Consider the following 13,072-nt stretch of genomic DNA (forward strand, 5'->3'; position numbering starts at 1 on the left):
TATGTTCCGCGATATGAATCTCTGTTTCAATAAAAGCCTCCTCCGACTGCTTCCATAATTTTTAATCTTACCTTTACCTGCAGTTTGGACTGTATCATCAACCGTTTATATGGCCTTACAACATGTCTACTATAGAAACATTAGAAGGTTACCTAAAACCAAGTATAGTTTAAGCAAAGTCGTCAGTAAGTGATGTGATTAAGGTAATTGGATAATGTAAGCATAAGTACAGATCTGATCAAATTAGTTGTATGGTTTAATTATTATCATAGGCCAATAAAATTTAGCGCCGGTATAATCTTCTTTGAAAAAGTGATGTCGCAGAAGGAGGTTGCGCAGAGAGAGAGGGAAACATCTGAGCTCTCCATCCACAGTTGGAGACCTGGACATCGGAGGGTATTATACTGCGCCTTTCTCCAACCCCCCTAGCATGGCCTTGGCGTTGGGGTGATCTGCCGCGAGTAAGGAGTTGAAGCACTAGGCCACCGCCGTTGAAACTGCGGTAGTATGCGGGAGCGTTTCCGTTGTTTCAACAAAAGGCGCTCAAGAAGACCGAAGGTTGTAGCCGGTAGGAGGTCTGCATAATTCTATGCAGGATTTTCCCACGAGTAAAAAAGGCCAATAAATATTGAGATATACGTAACTACAGGAGTAGATGTCTAAAGGTTAGTAGGGGGTGAAAGACATCCTAAAATGAAACACTTCAATTATTTTACGGATTGATTTGTATTGCTAAAGTTATATGGCAATCAAAAATAAATACGAAACATCGTACTTAATCGGCTTTAAAAATAATTTAGTACGCGATGTAATTATATTCTTAGCAAAACGACGGCACTTGCTTTTTGATCGCGCTGGAAGTAGCAGGGCTATAAAATTATTGTTGGTAGCAAAAGTTTAACTTAAATCTCTTTAAAATAAATAAGCTTTAGTCGTCTTTCGAGAGCTTCAGCGCTGGACGGTTAAGTTAGTTAAGTTGAATAACTTTGAATACTCGATGTGATAAAATATGCAAAATTTAAATTATTAATAATCAGGTCGTTGTCGTATAAATTTTTGACTGTTGTTTGTAGAGTATAACAACTACAATTGCAAAATTCAATTCTTTAATTTATACAGGGTGATAAATTATAGGTTTAAAAGTTTTAAAAGGATGAATGTAAAGGTTAACCAATCAATAAGTGTATAGTACACCTTTTCCAAAAAATTATGTTTTCAGAAATAAAAAGTGAAATAAAAAGTGTTCTCAAAATACGTATTTATATATATTAAAATTAATTATTATAATAATAATAGATTTAAGTTCATAATCTAGTGAGTCCATAGAATATAAGTTAGTAACAAAATTAATTTAAAGGCTATATTAGTTATGGATTAGTATGTCATACAATTAGTGTTACTAATTTAAAAAAAATCGTTTAGTATAAAAAATACTTTACTGTTTGTCTTTGTATACTTTATAATGCTAGAAGTATGATTAGGCTGTATTTGAATAGAGAAAATAAGTTACGTAACATATTTCAGAGTACTTTATACAGGTTCATTAGAAAAAGATGTGTAAGGCTTTTTGCAGATCAATGAGCTATAATGGTGAATGTAAAGCTCATTAAGCTTAATAACGCTTTTACGCTTATAAAACATCATCCTGTATCAATACGTAACATGGTAGCAATTAACAACAGTATGAAAAAGATTACAATTATTTTCATCCAATTCGGTCTGGGATTGGAGATCAATTTACTGTACGAATTATGGTCCATTGAGAATCTTTCTCGGCTTAATATTGATCATAAATATAAGTGTTACGTACATATTTTGGTATATCTATGGCTTACAGGATAATTTGATTCATTACAAAAGAGACAATTTCTATTAGTTTATACGACCGGAATTTTGTTTTTCAGAATATTATTTTATTTCATTCGTTCAAACACTTCATATACAGGATGATTGGTGATAATTATGAAACCTTTAAACAGGCAAATTTATTGCTAATTTGCTGTTAATTGATGTTTAATACACCCAATTCAAACATCAATGGTTTCAGAAAATATTAACAATGTATTAATAATATACACGAAATTAGAAAGCCCTTTTTCATAATTCGAATTACTATATATATTAGAATTAATTATTGTTTACTATCAGACCCTACAGATTATATACTGCCAGAAGTTCTTGGCCTGTTATATAGCAATAGAAAAAAATATATTTCAGAGAGATAACTACGTACAGGATAAAAGGAAATAAGTGTAAAGGCTTTAAAGTATTTATCTTACAAATAAAATACAAACATTCATTAATTTATATCTTTTTACCCGTTTAAACATCAGTATGTTGTAATGTAATTAGCAATGACATTTGGGGTAATATTACGTCATCGTCAGCGGTGCATAGGAAAGGGGAATTTCACAGAAATAAAATTCTTTATTTATATCGGCATTTTGGTAGTAATATTACATCATAGTCAGCGGTGTATCGGAAAGGGGAATTCCACAGAAACCTAATATTTTATTTACTTAGGTATTATGGCAGCAACATTACGTCATCGTCAGCGGTGCATCAAAAGGGGAATTCCACAGAAACATAATTTTTTATTTACTTAGGTACTATGGCAGCAACATTACGTCATCGTCAACGGTGCATCGAAAAGTGTAATTCCACAGAAACATAATTTTTTATTTACTTAGGTATTATGGCAGTAATATTACGTCATCGTCAGCGGCGCATCAAAAAGGGGAATTCCACAGAAATATAACCCTTTATTTATATCGGTATTATGGAAGTAATATTAAATTATCGTCAGAGGCGCATCGAAAAGGAGAATTCAATAGAATTATAATTGTTCATTTATGTCGGTATAAATACGGGCAAAGTTAGAATAAATATACACCTCTACTTCGGACTTCGTGTTGATACTACCTCAAGATCTAGGCTCAGGGTCGACACACTATAGGACTCCTTTCAAAACTCTCCGACATAAACAAACTGCGAAAACTCGACAAGACATCTTTTCAACTCACACAACTACTAAGCGGGCACGGGTTTTTGCACGGGTTAGTTTTTAAAACGGGGCAAGCAATACCTGCACCGTTTTAAAAAAATCGACAACGATACTCACCCTTGTGACGGCTACACAGTACAGACTTTTCACCACATACTCAGACACTGCTCCCGATTCGAATCCAAAAGACGTATGTAACCATATATGAAAACTTTTATATAACTCTGTCAATATAACTCCTCAATTTTTGATGAGATTGATTGTTTAAGCTTCAAGGCATTTAACGGTCTATAGCGCTTGGGCAGCGACTTGAAATAAACTAATGTAATAATTAAAGTATACTTGAGTAAAATTTACAAATTGTTTTATTCATATGTATAAATTTTAGCTGTATTTTCCCATAAAAATTGTAAATAATGATAAAACGCTGTCGTGACTCGCAGCTGGGAGAAGAAAGACTCATATCAAACAGCGGAAACTGTCTCCCGACTATCTGCGTTTAGTAAAAATATTTAAATGCGAAAAAATATTTAAAAAAAAACAATGACTATACAAATTAGAATTAAAAAAAAACCTCAAGTATTGCCGACCCTAGGTAGAATCCCACAAAATTCATTTTAGACATATTGCTAAATAAAAAGAACAGGCGCTCATAAAATAATTATTTTATTAAAATCACTTAATCATATATTTTATTACTAATTTTGTTATTATTTTACAAAAATGTCCTTATGTATATATCTTACGGTTTTGTATTATTTACTTATTTATTATATAAAAATAAATAATAATTTATTTTATAGTCTTACTTTTATATAATTAATACTTGAAATATAATTCACATTAGTTAGTAGGCAATTTTTCTAATACAAATAAGAATGAAAATAATGTAGTGTAGTTTTCAGACGTTTGCGAATAATGTTGTAGCCTTTGTTATAATTATTTACTTATCAACTACTAAATGGATTTATAATTATAATGAAATTTGATTATAATATATACAGTTAACATATCACAGTTTTTCCAACATGGTTATAATAGAATAGGCGACTCCTGATACCATAGCGATTACAGAAAATATTCCGATCAGGCAGTTTTTCCATAGAATCCAATAGAAAGGTCCCAGGTCTCTGCCCCATCGCCATATTGTTTCAACGATGGCGGGGAGAAGCAGTCCCATCACAGATAAGCAAATAGCACCCACGAGCTCCATGAACAGCTCCAGTTTGGGTATCGCGCTGGCTATCCCAACTGCAAATGATAATTAAAATATTCATAAGGAAAGTTTTTTATAGAATGATTTAGATATATGAGTATTCGATCTTAAGGATGCGTATAGGCGTATGAAACTATTAATAATCATGATTATTATTTTAGCAGTGGAACGTCAACTGCTGGACTATATTCTTTCCATATAGAATTCTAAAAGAACCGGTTGGAAGCGGTGATGACGGTAAACGCTTACCAGTACGTGATTATGCCAATGTCAATTCATCTTCTTTGGAGGAGGCCTTCACACGCGGAGGCGTTTTTGCAGATTAAAGAAGCAAGCTAGTAAAACAAGAATGTCATAACTGCAACTTTTTTTTTTAAATAAATTAAATGCTTTATTATTATTAATAATAATTATGCCAATGTCAATTCATCTTCTTTGGAGGACGCCTTCACTTGCGGAGGCTTTTTTATTAAAGAAGCAAGCTAGTAAAATAAGAAATGCCTAACTCCGGAACTTTTATTTCTACAAGAAATTAAGGGCTTTGTAACTATTTTTATCAACAATAATTATGCTAATGATGTCCTGTCGGACCACATCGAATGACGCACGATGCAGACTGCTTTTAATGCGTCTTATTCGAAATTTACGATGAAAGTCTATGTCCAGCAGTAAAAGCCTCACAGTTGAAATAATCATGATACAAATACAATACTTGTCGCTTGAGGGTAGCACAAATGACTTAACATATGAGGTATATTTTCGAAATGATTTATGTCTCTGTGTTCAACGTACCAATAAGAATGGTTCCTGTAAACCTCAGGGCTGCGATACCCCATCTGTGGCCCCTTGCTGGGATTTTGTCTTGAACCCGCCTCCACACCACGTCGACTGGCACGTAATATACAAGAGCAAACGACAACAGCATAACGCACGCCACCAAAATCTTCGCAATCTGAGCCAATCTGTGGACAAACATTGATATTATATTTATTTAAAAATAGTTCCAACAACAGACTTTGTTTTATCGAAATGTATTAGTCCAACATATGATATCCAATAGAAAGAAGGAAAGACAGAAGAGGTCGCTTTATGAAAACAAGCATCTTAATGCACTGCGAGACTTTAGTAAGAATCTTCTTATATTTTTATTTCACTTTATACTACATGATATATGTTCTAGATTTGATTGACGTCAAATATTTGACAGCTAAGGATATTTTTACTAATTGTATAGTTTCTTCCTGGTTTCAGTTGAATTTGATGCTGTTAGCCCAAAAGCACCCAGCTTTTACGCCTTCATCGAAACTGAGAACCCTTCCGCTCCGTCAACAAAATAAAACAGAAACTGAACAGACGCGTAGTGTTGATGTTGTGTTTGTGGCTTGGGATAGAAGCGAGGACCACAGGCAAGCCTTGGAGGGATCCGGATCCAACCTCGATTCGTCCACGCTGTTCGCGGATAGAGAGTGGTCGGTCGCCCAAAAATGTGATCTATAGTTTGTACAGAAAAACCAGAGTAACGTTAATAAACGTTTTATAATTTACTTTCAATTTGGCTATTTTTACTATTTTAATAGTACAATTTAGTAAATGTATTAATATTTATTAGATCACAGTGATTACACTACAGCCTTTACCTTTACCTTTATGTTCAAAAATTTCTCGTTTTACAAAAATGATCATCTTACACTTCATCCTGTGGCAAGTTCAACGTCAAGCTGCCTCTGGCTTCCTCGCCATAGTTGAGGTATCCGGCGAAACCGACAAAACCATATAGCACTGCGACAGCTGACATTGCAATGTTCAGCACCCCGGGACAGCCCAGGAAGTGATGTGGTTTCGTCATCTCATTCTCAACCGGCATCACTACTCCGATTCCCTCCATTGCAAAAAGACTCGTACTGCGAAATAATAAGATACATCATTTGAATTAAAATCATAAGTTCATAAAATTTCTTGTTTCCTGTGAACAACTATATACATATTATATTCATGACACAAATTATACTAAGGTCGACAAATCTTCGTAATTTTATTTCATCACTCTTGATATGATAATTGCGATAATTTAATGTGATTAATTAAGCAAACTATAAAATCTCTCAAATGAGCAATTAATAAAAAGATATTTCCTCCAACAATTTAATAGTAAAATCATCATACATTAAATTTGCTATTTTTTTCTTACAGGCACATAGTTATTTAATGACTTCAAGATTATCCTTTTTTCTTTTATACATTATTAATGACAATGTAATATTTTAATAAATAATCTAACTAAAGTTCTTTATATATATAGCCTGTATTTTGTTGCGTAAGTCCTGTTCAGTAATGTTTATACCCCAAAATTCATATAAAAGAAGTTGACATATACACGATAAACACAGGAAATGAAAAGGCTTTTAACGCTAAGTTAACAAATCCTACAGGGGTTTAACTGTATGCGTAAATAATAAAGTTCCGCAAGATATTTCAGAACTTCCTACTTAAAGTTTTAAATCTTACATTAAAAGTCAGTTAAAAAAAGTCATTATAGCATAAAAGAGTTATTCGTTGATCAAAATATGTGGAACTTGATTAATTGACTTATTTGTTTAAAGTTTTTTTTAAAAAAAGAGTAACTATTTAGTTTATGGACGGTTGGTAGCTTGCTCACGAGTTGACTTCATTCTCCTTTCTATAATTTTAAGATTAAAGTGCATGTAAAGACCTATTTGAATAAAGATAATTTTAATCTGAATTTGTACATGTAGCATACATATTAATAAACATAAAATTAACCAGATAAATGTGTTAGCAGTTTATATACTAATATATTACTACGATAACATTACGTACGCAACAATGTAATCAAAATTAGTTTAATGTACCTGATAAAGTTTGGCAGGCCCGTGATAGAGGTGGCCAAATTTCTTTCGCTGATCTTCGGAGGATCCCTCAGGCAGTAGTAGATCGATATGCAAATTGATGCCAGCCACACAAAGTTTGCGAGTGCGGAGAACGGCACTAGATATTTTAGTTTTGTAATTTGTGTTAATGGTATTAGAACAACCAAAGTTAACATGCAATAAGCCGTAACCGACCACTTAGGACCTCCGTACACGTCCGAAACCTGTGGAGCAAATCACACATGTTAATGTATTGTTTCTACACGTTCATTTTATGAGAAATATAAAACAATAAATTTGCAATTTAAAATTGCCAAGTCAATTCGTTTTAAGACACTTCTAAAGGATGTATTGCAAATTAAACTATATAGGCACCATATTGGTCGCACAAAACGTATTCATAAAAGTAAGAAAAGGACCAATATTTAGCAACTTCCGCACATGCAGTGGTAGTCGTGCAACAAAGTGCACCGCCCAGCCGCTGACCAATGCGTATGCAGCAAACAATGCGAATCACGGTGGTGGTTGTGTGTACTTTTCTTACTTAGGATGGATTAGAAGGTAACGCCTGATTCCATTACATAAGTAATCATGAAAAACGGGACTTTGTTAGCGCGTCGTTAAAATAGACTAAGAGACTTACTTTTTGAATTAAACAATGTAAGATGCAAAAATATGAGCAAAAAAAATCGGAAGTTTTAATTTGTAGAAAATCGATCCTAATTAAAAAAATTGAACCATATTTCCATTACTTTTCACGTTGTGGTTATTTGTTTAGAGTGGGAGTGGAATAGATTGGTGGATTTGGTTAGAGTGGCTGCCACGAACTAGTGGATGCGACGTGGATTCGCCCAACACTGGGAAGACCGACGATATAGTTAAGGCCGCAGAATTTAGCTGGAGATGTATATCTAGGTGTAATCCGTCAGCTTTTCCCAAGAGTTCTTCTTTCAAGAGTGTTAGTTTGAAAATTTGCATTTTTTAGGAACGTCTCCTCTACTAAATTATATATAAACTAATGAAGTTATAGGCCTGATGCATTTCAAAAAAATAGAAATAAACGTGTTCACTTTATATATAATTAATTAAACAACTTTTATTTTTACAACACTTTATGTATTATCATTGTAATGCTTTATGTTCTAATTTTTTTTTAATCCTTTTTAGTCTTTTTTGTTTTTATTTAAAATCAAATATTTAAAGGAATCAGGCGTTACCTTGCGGAAGTCCATCCTAAGTAAGAAAAGGACCAACATTTAGCCACTTCCGCACATGCAGTGGTAGTCGTGCAACAAAGTGCACCCCCCGCCTAATAAATAATTACCCCTATTCCTGAAGATGCCCCGTGGAGGGGTTAAACACGTGTTGAGTGGTTTAACGGTTGCAGTTGTGTAATTCGCATTGTTTGCCGCATACGCAATTATCAGCGGGCTGGCGGGCGGTGCACTTTGTTGCACGACTACCACTGCATGTGTGGAAGTGTCTAAATATTGGTCCTTTTCTTATTGGAAATCAAATGTTTGACAATCTAGGTTGCAGGTTTATTTTTTCAAATTATTTATAAATTAGGAAATAAAGGATTGTTTTTTTTAACTATTTATATAATATTTTAAATTCTTTATTTCTAAATGACTTGTAGATAAGTACCTGTTTAAATGACTCTGCAATGACCACGGTATAAACACAGCAGGCTCCCAAATGCGTTACGGCAAGCGCCCAGTCCGCCAGCTCTCTGTAACGATATCCAATATCATTATCATCATCCTAATTATTTTAGTAAACTGCCGCAAAATATTATTGGACTATCGTTAACAAAATTCGAAAAGCATTTTAAAAACAAGTTAAGGGTAAAGCTTATTATGCAATAAAAGAATATTTAAATGAGTAGAATCTTTGGCAGTGATGTCGTTTAATTATTTCGATTTCCATTTAAGCTATATCTGATATAGTGTATAAGTATAAAAATGTGTTAAATTTTATTAAAAGATAAAAGATGGGTTTATTCCTGTGTCTTTTCCACATTTATAACATCTTACGAAGCAGAGTATACCTTTTTCGAGGTCTTTTTCGCTTGCGCGAATCAGCAACTCGAGATGATTTTGGCCAAATTCGGCGAACACTGACACTGGTAAACCGGACCTGACTAAGAGCTCTGTGGTGAGTGGCCCATAATATGGCAAAATGCAGCAAATGTACCCAATCTTTGAGTAAGCTAAAGTATAAACTCTGATACACCATTTTGTTACCCCAGATTAAAATAAGTTGTCGATCAATAAGAGTTCTGTTTTAAGTTCCTATGTTGAATAAATGTATTTTATCTTTTTTATCATATCCTAGCCAAGGTTCCTCTGGTCAGTCTCGTAGATCCCATTGAGTGCCGATTATACGTAGTTAAGTTTCTTAAAAAGTTCTAAATAAAGCGCAGGAAGTCTTTAAAGAGAAAGCTTCTGTTCTAAAGTAGCTACTGACCTTTGACAGGGCAATAGATGTCGTAATTATGCTCTTAAAAAAATTTTAAAGGTAAAAAGTCTTTGATTTTTGTTCGTGAATTTGTAAGTAACATTTAGATTTTAAATAGAAATCCGCTTGCAAATGGCATACAAAAAGTGATTTTGTTAGAGTACCTTAAAAATAAGGCGCTATATAAAGTTCTATTTATATTTAGAACGTTTTAAAATATTTATTTTTATGAAGTTAACATCATTGGCGGCAGGTTTTGCTTTAAATGGACTATTTATCATAATTACTAATAAATATCAATTTTAATTTTACAGACAGAAAAACCATTTATTTACTATAACTTTGAAAAGAAACTAATCAGTGTCGGTAATCAATTATATTGGTTTTTACTCTTAGAACTATTTCTCTTATATCGACTTATTTGTTTTGGCTAATTACTATATTGGTTATTGTTTTTTGCTGACAGTCTAGATATAGTTGAAGTATGGTAGGTATTAATTGAAACAAAAGTTACTGTCATAGATATAAGCTAGAGCAGAGTTCCCCAAACTTTTTTGTGTCGTAGACCCTTTGCCATGTTTTTGTGTTGGGTAGACCCCCTACTTATCTGTTATTGATTTCCTGTAAATTTCTAACTGTAGCGAAGTTTAGTGTTAAAAACTTATAATAAAAACACATGTTAATTTATACATTTATTAATTGAATTTAAATTAAAACTACTCAAAATAAAATTTTGTATCTGTTATGTAAAAAATACGTAACATTAAATAAACATTTTTTTTATTTCATAGATAATTTTATAAATAATGTAAATGTTTTGATATTATAAGATAGTATGATGTAAGTAAATAGGTACTATCAGTGTATGTGTTGAGATCCACTATCGTGGACCCCCATTTTCATTTCATAGATCCCCAAATTTTTTTTCGCTGTCGTAGACCCCTTGCAGGTTGTCATAGACCCCTAAGGGTCGATATAGACCACTTTGAGAATCACTGAGCTATAGGAACGAATAAAAAAATGAAAAATAGACTGGTCTGTTAACCTAAATTTTACACTTAATATTTATTTTATTATTAATACAACAACTATAACAAAGACCATAATGAAGCTAGATATAGTAATGGAACACCTAGTAGATTGACTGTCAATCTTTTACATTGGTAGTCTGAATATACTGAATCGAAGCTGTTCCTGGCCTGTTCTATTAGATATCTATGATTAACGCCTTTGTCCTGCAGATGTTTATGGCTGGAGTAATGATAATATTGATGATATCGGATATCAAGACTAGACTTCAAATCATCATGATTATTTTTGCAATAGGATTACTAGAATTTAATATCACAGTATAAATGACGAAGCAAATATAGTGTTTAAATAAGTCAATTCATAATCCTTACTGTACTTTAATTGCCAACGCGATCATTAAAAAGTCATATAAAAATATAATATGCAATGTAATATAAAAATTTCAAACAAGTAAACTTGTTGTACAGATTTATAAGGTTATTGAACTTTTTAAAAAAAGAGGTCTGATTTACTGCATAGATTGAATTTAATTTTGAATTTCGCTTACCTGGCGAAAGGAGCATATTTCCTGACGGGTTTTGGACCGTTCTGGAATACGAGGTCGCAAGTATCAGCGTATCCCAAGCATGGCTTCTTGACTTCAACACACAGCTGTTGTGATGTTTTTACCTTTAACAAGTTATATTACATGTAACATTAAATTTATGTTTGTTCATTTGTTTGTTTGTTTGTATCATACCTATCTTTCGCTCGTGGGGTGGCGAGTGATAAGGTTGAAAGAAATAAAACTGTATAGAATAAGGTACTTAATAAAATCTGCACAAAATAAATTGACTAATAATAAGAAGAGAAAAAGAAATGTGTAATAAAGAATTAAGAAAGTAAAATAAATTTGTAAATAAAGATAAAATAAATGTAAGATAAAATTAAAGAACAAAAATAAATAAAATGTACCTAGCCACCTTACAGTAAGAAGATGATGGAAGAAAGGCGAGGAAAGAAAGAAGGTATAAAAGTGCAAAATGAAAGATATTGTGAAGGACAAGAGTAAAGAATGAAAGATATTGTGACGTGTGAAAGAGAGTGTTAAATAAAGAAAAGACTAAGAAAAAAATTATTGAACAATAAAGTCCCGGATCCCAAAAAGTTAGGGGTACGAGAGGCCCTAAAATCGATGTTTATATTGCACATGTTTAAACAACTAATAAAATATTTCTAGTAAGTTAAAAGTTATTTTTTTTTAATGCAGTTCATAGTTTTTGTTTCTCTTAAGCATATGGCTAATTATTAGGGTGACCGAAAAGTAGTGTCGTTTCTTAAGTTAAATTCACACGACTACATTTTAACAAGTTTTTATTTCTAATCAACAATATATTCACCTTCGTTATCAACAACCTTTTGCCATCTAGTATACAAATTTTCAACGCAAGAGCGGTTGGAATTTGTTTTTTTATAATCAAAAATATATTCACCTTCGTTATCAACAACCTTTTACCATCTGGCATACAAATTTTTAATGCCGGAGCGGTAAAAATAAATCGGTTTTTCTGTAAGATATATCGAAAGAAACGACATTACTTTCCGGTTCCACTAATGGAAACGTATATAAACAATGAATTAGATATATATGTCAACATTATATAATTAAACGCTCTATGGTCAATTATTGATAGAAAGTCTTTCATCTCTTTTTATGGTATATATGTTGTTATATATATAGGTATGTAGTATATATGCGCATTTTGCTGGGGAGTTAATTTCCATTAGAGCATGTATTTGTATGTCAAAATCCAAGTGCATTTACAGTCACGTTACTAACTGCGTACGAATACAAATCGACGTTCGAATTTGAATCCTTACGTAAACGTTGCACAGACTGGAAGCCTACCCGACGTTTTGACAGTTTTCAAAACCAAGTCCTCCGTCATGGTCATGTCTACATGTCTCACTTCTAAAACTTGTCATTGTTTGCAAGTCAATGTTACTGATGCGTTCAATCAGACTGCAACTTAATAACCCACATAATTATTTATTTACACCAAAACTTTATATAGATAAAAAGGAAATTTCACAAAATAACATAGATAATAATTAAAAGATAGGAACTAATTATAAAGAGGTACAAGAGGCGGTCTTATCGCTCGAGGCGATCTTTACCAGACAACCTTTGGATGGGGATGAGAGATATGAAGGAGAGAGTAGCTTAAGTTAGAGTAGTTTATAAAAAAAAAAACATTAAAATATACAACACATTTCAGAGTATAATACGTTTGCACATATACGTGCATTTATTTACACACACACACATATATGTATGTATGTATATATATATTACAATTTTTATTTCGGATTATTATTATATTAAATATATATACATATATATATATATATATATATATATATATATTTATAAAATAGATCAAGGGTTGAACTTCCGATAGATCTTGATATAAAATAGCTTTTGTTCAAATA

General features: G+C 32.4%; 1 protein-coding gene across 1 annotated transcript in view; it reads right to left on the reverse strand.

Annotated features, from left to right (window-relative positions):
- Window positions 1-3,740: 3,740 nt before the first annotated feature.
- LOC137928810 (proton-coupled amino acid transporter-like protein CG1139) overlaps window positions 3,741-13,072 on the reverse strand; it is a 67,063-nt gene continuing 57,731 nt past the window's right edge. The window contains exons 5-10 of the mRNA XM_068771794.1: window positions 11,148-11,269; window positions 8,756-8,840; window positions 7,091-7,332; window positions 5,909-6,121; window positions 5,013-5,182; window positions 3,741-4,255 (exon numbers count right to left, since the gene is read on the reverse strand). Coding sequence (XP_068627895.1) covers window positions 4,017-4,255; window positions 5,013-5,182; window positions 5,909-6,121; window positions 7,091-7,332; window positions 8,756-8,840; window positions 11,148-11,269 — 1,071 coding nt within the window. The 3' untranslated portion in view covers window positions 3,741-4,016. The remainder of the gene's footprint in view (window positions 4,256-5,012; window positions 5,183-5,908; window positions 6,122-7,090; window positions 7,333-8,755; window positions 8,841-11,147; window positions 11,270-13,072) is intronic.

This window comes from Battus philenor, unplaced genomic scaffold, assembly GCF_028537555.1.
Source record: "Battus philenor isolate CCGP_79_NKW_IND1 unplaced genomic scaffold, ilBatPhil1.0.hap1 SCAF_4, whole genome shotgun sequence".
Classification (NCBI taxonomy): Eukaryota; Metazoa; Arthropoda; class Insecta; order Lepidoptera; family Papilionidae; genus Battus; species Battus philenor.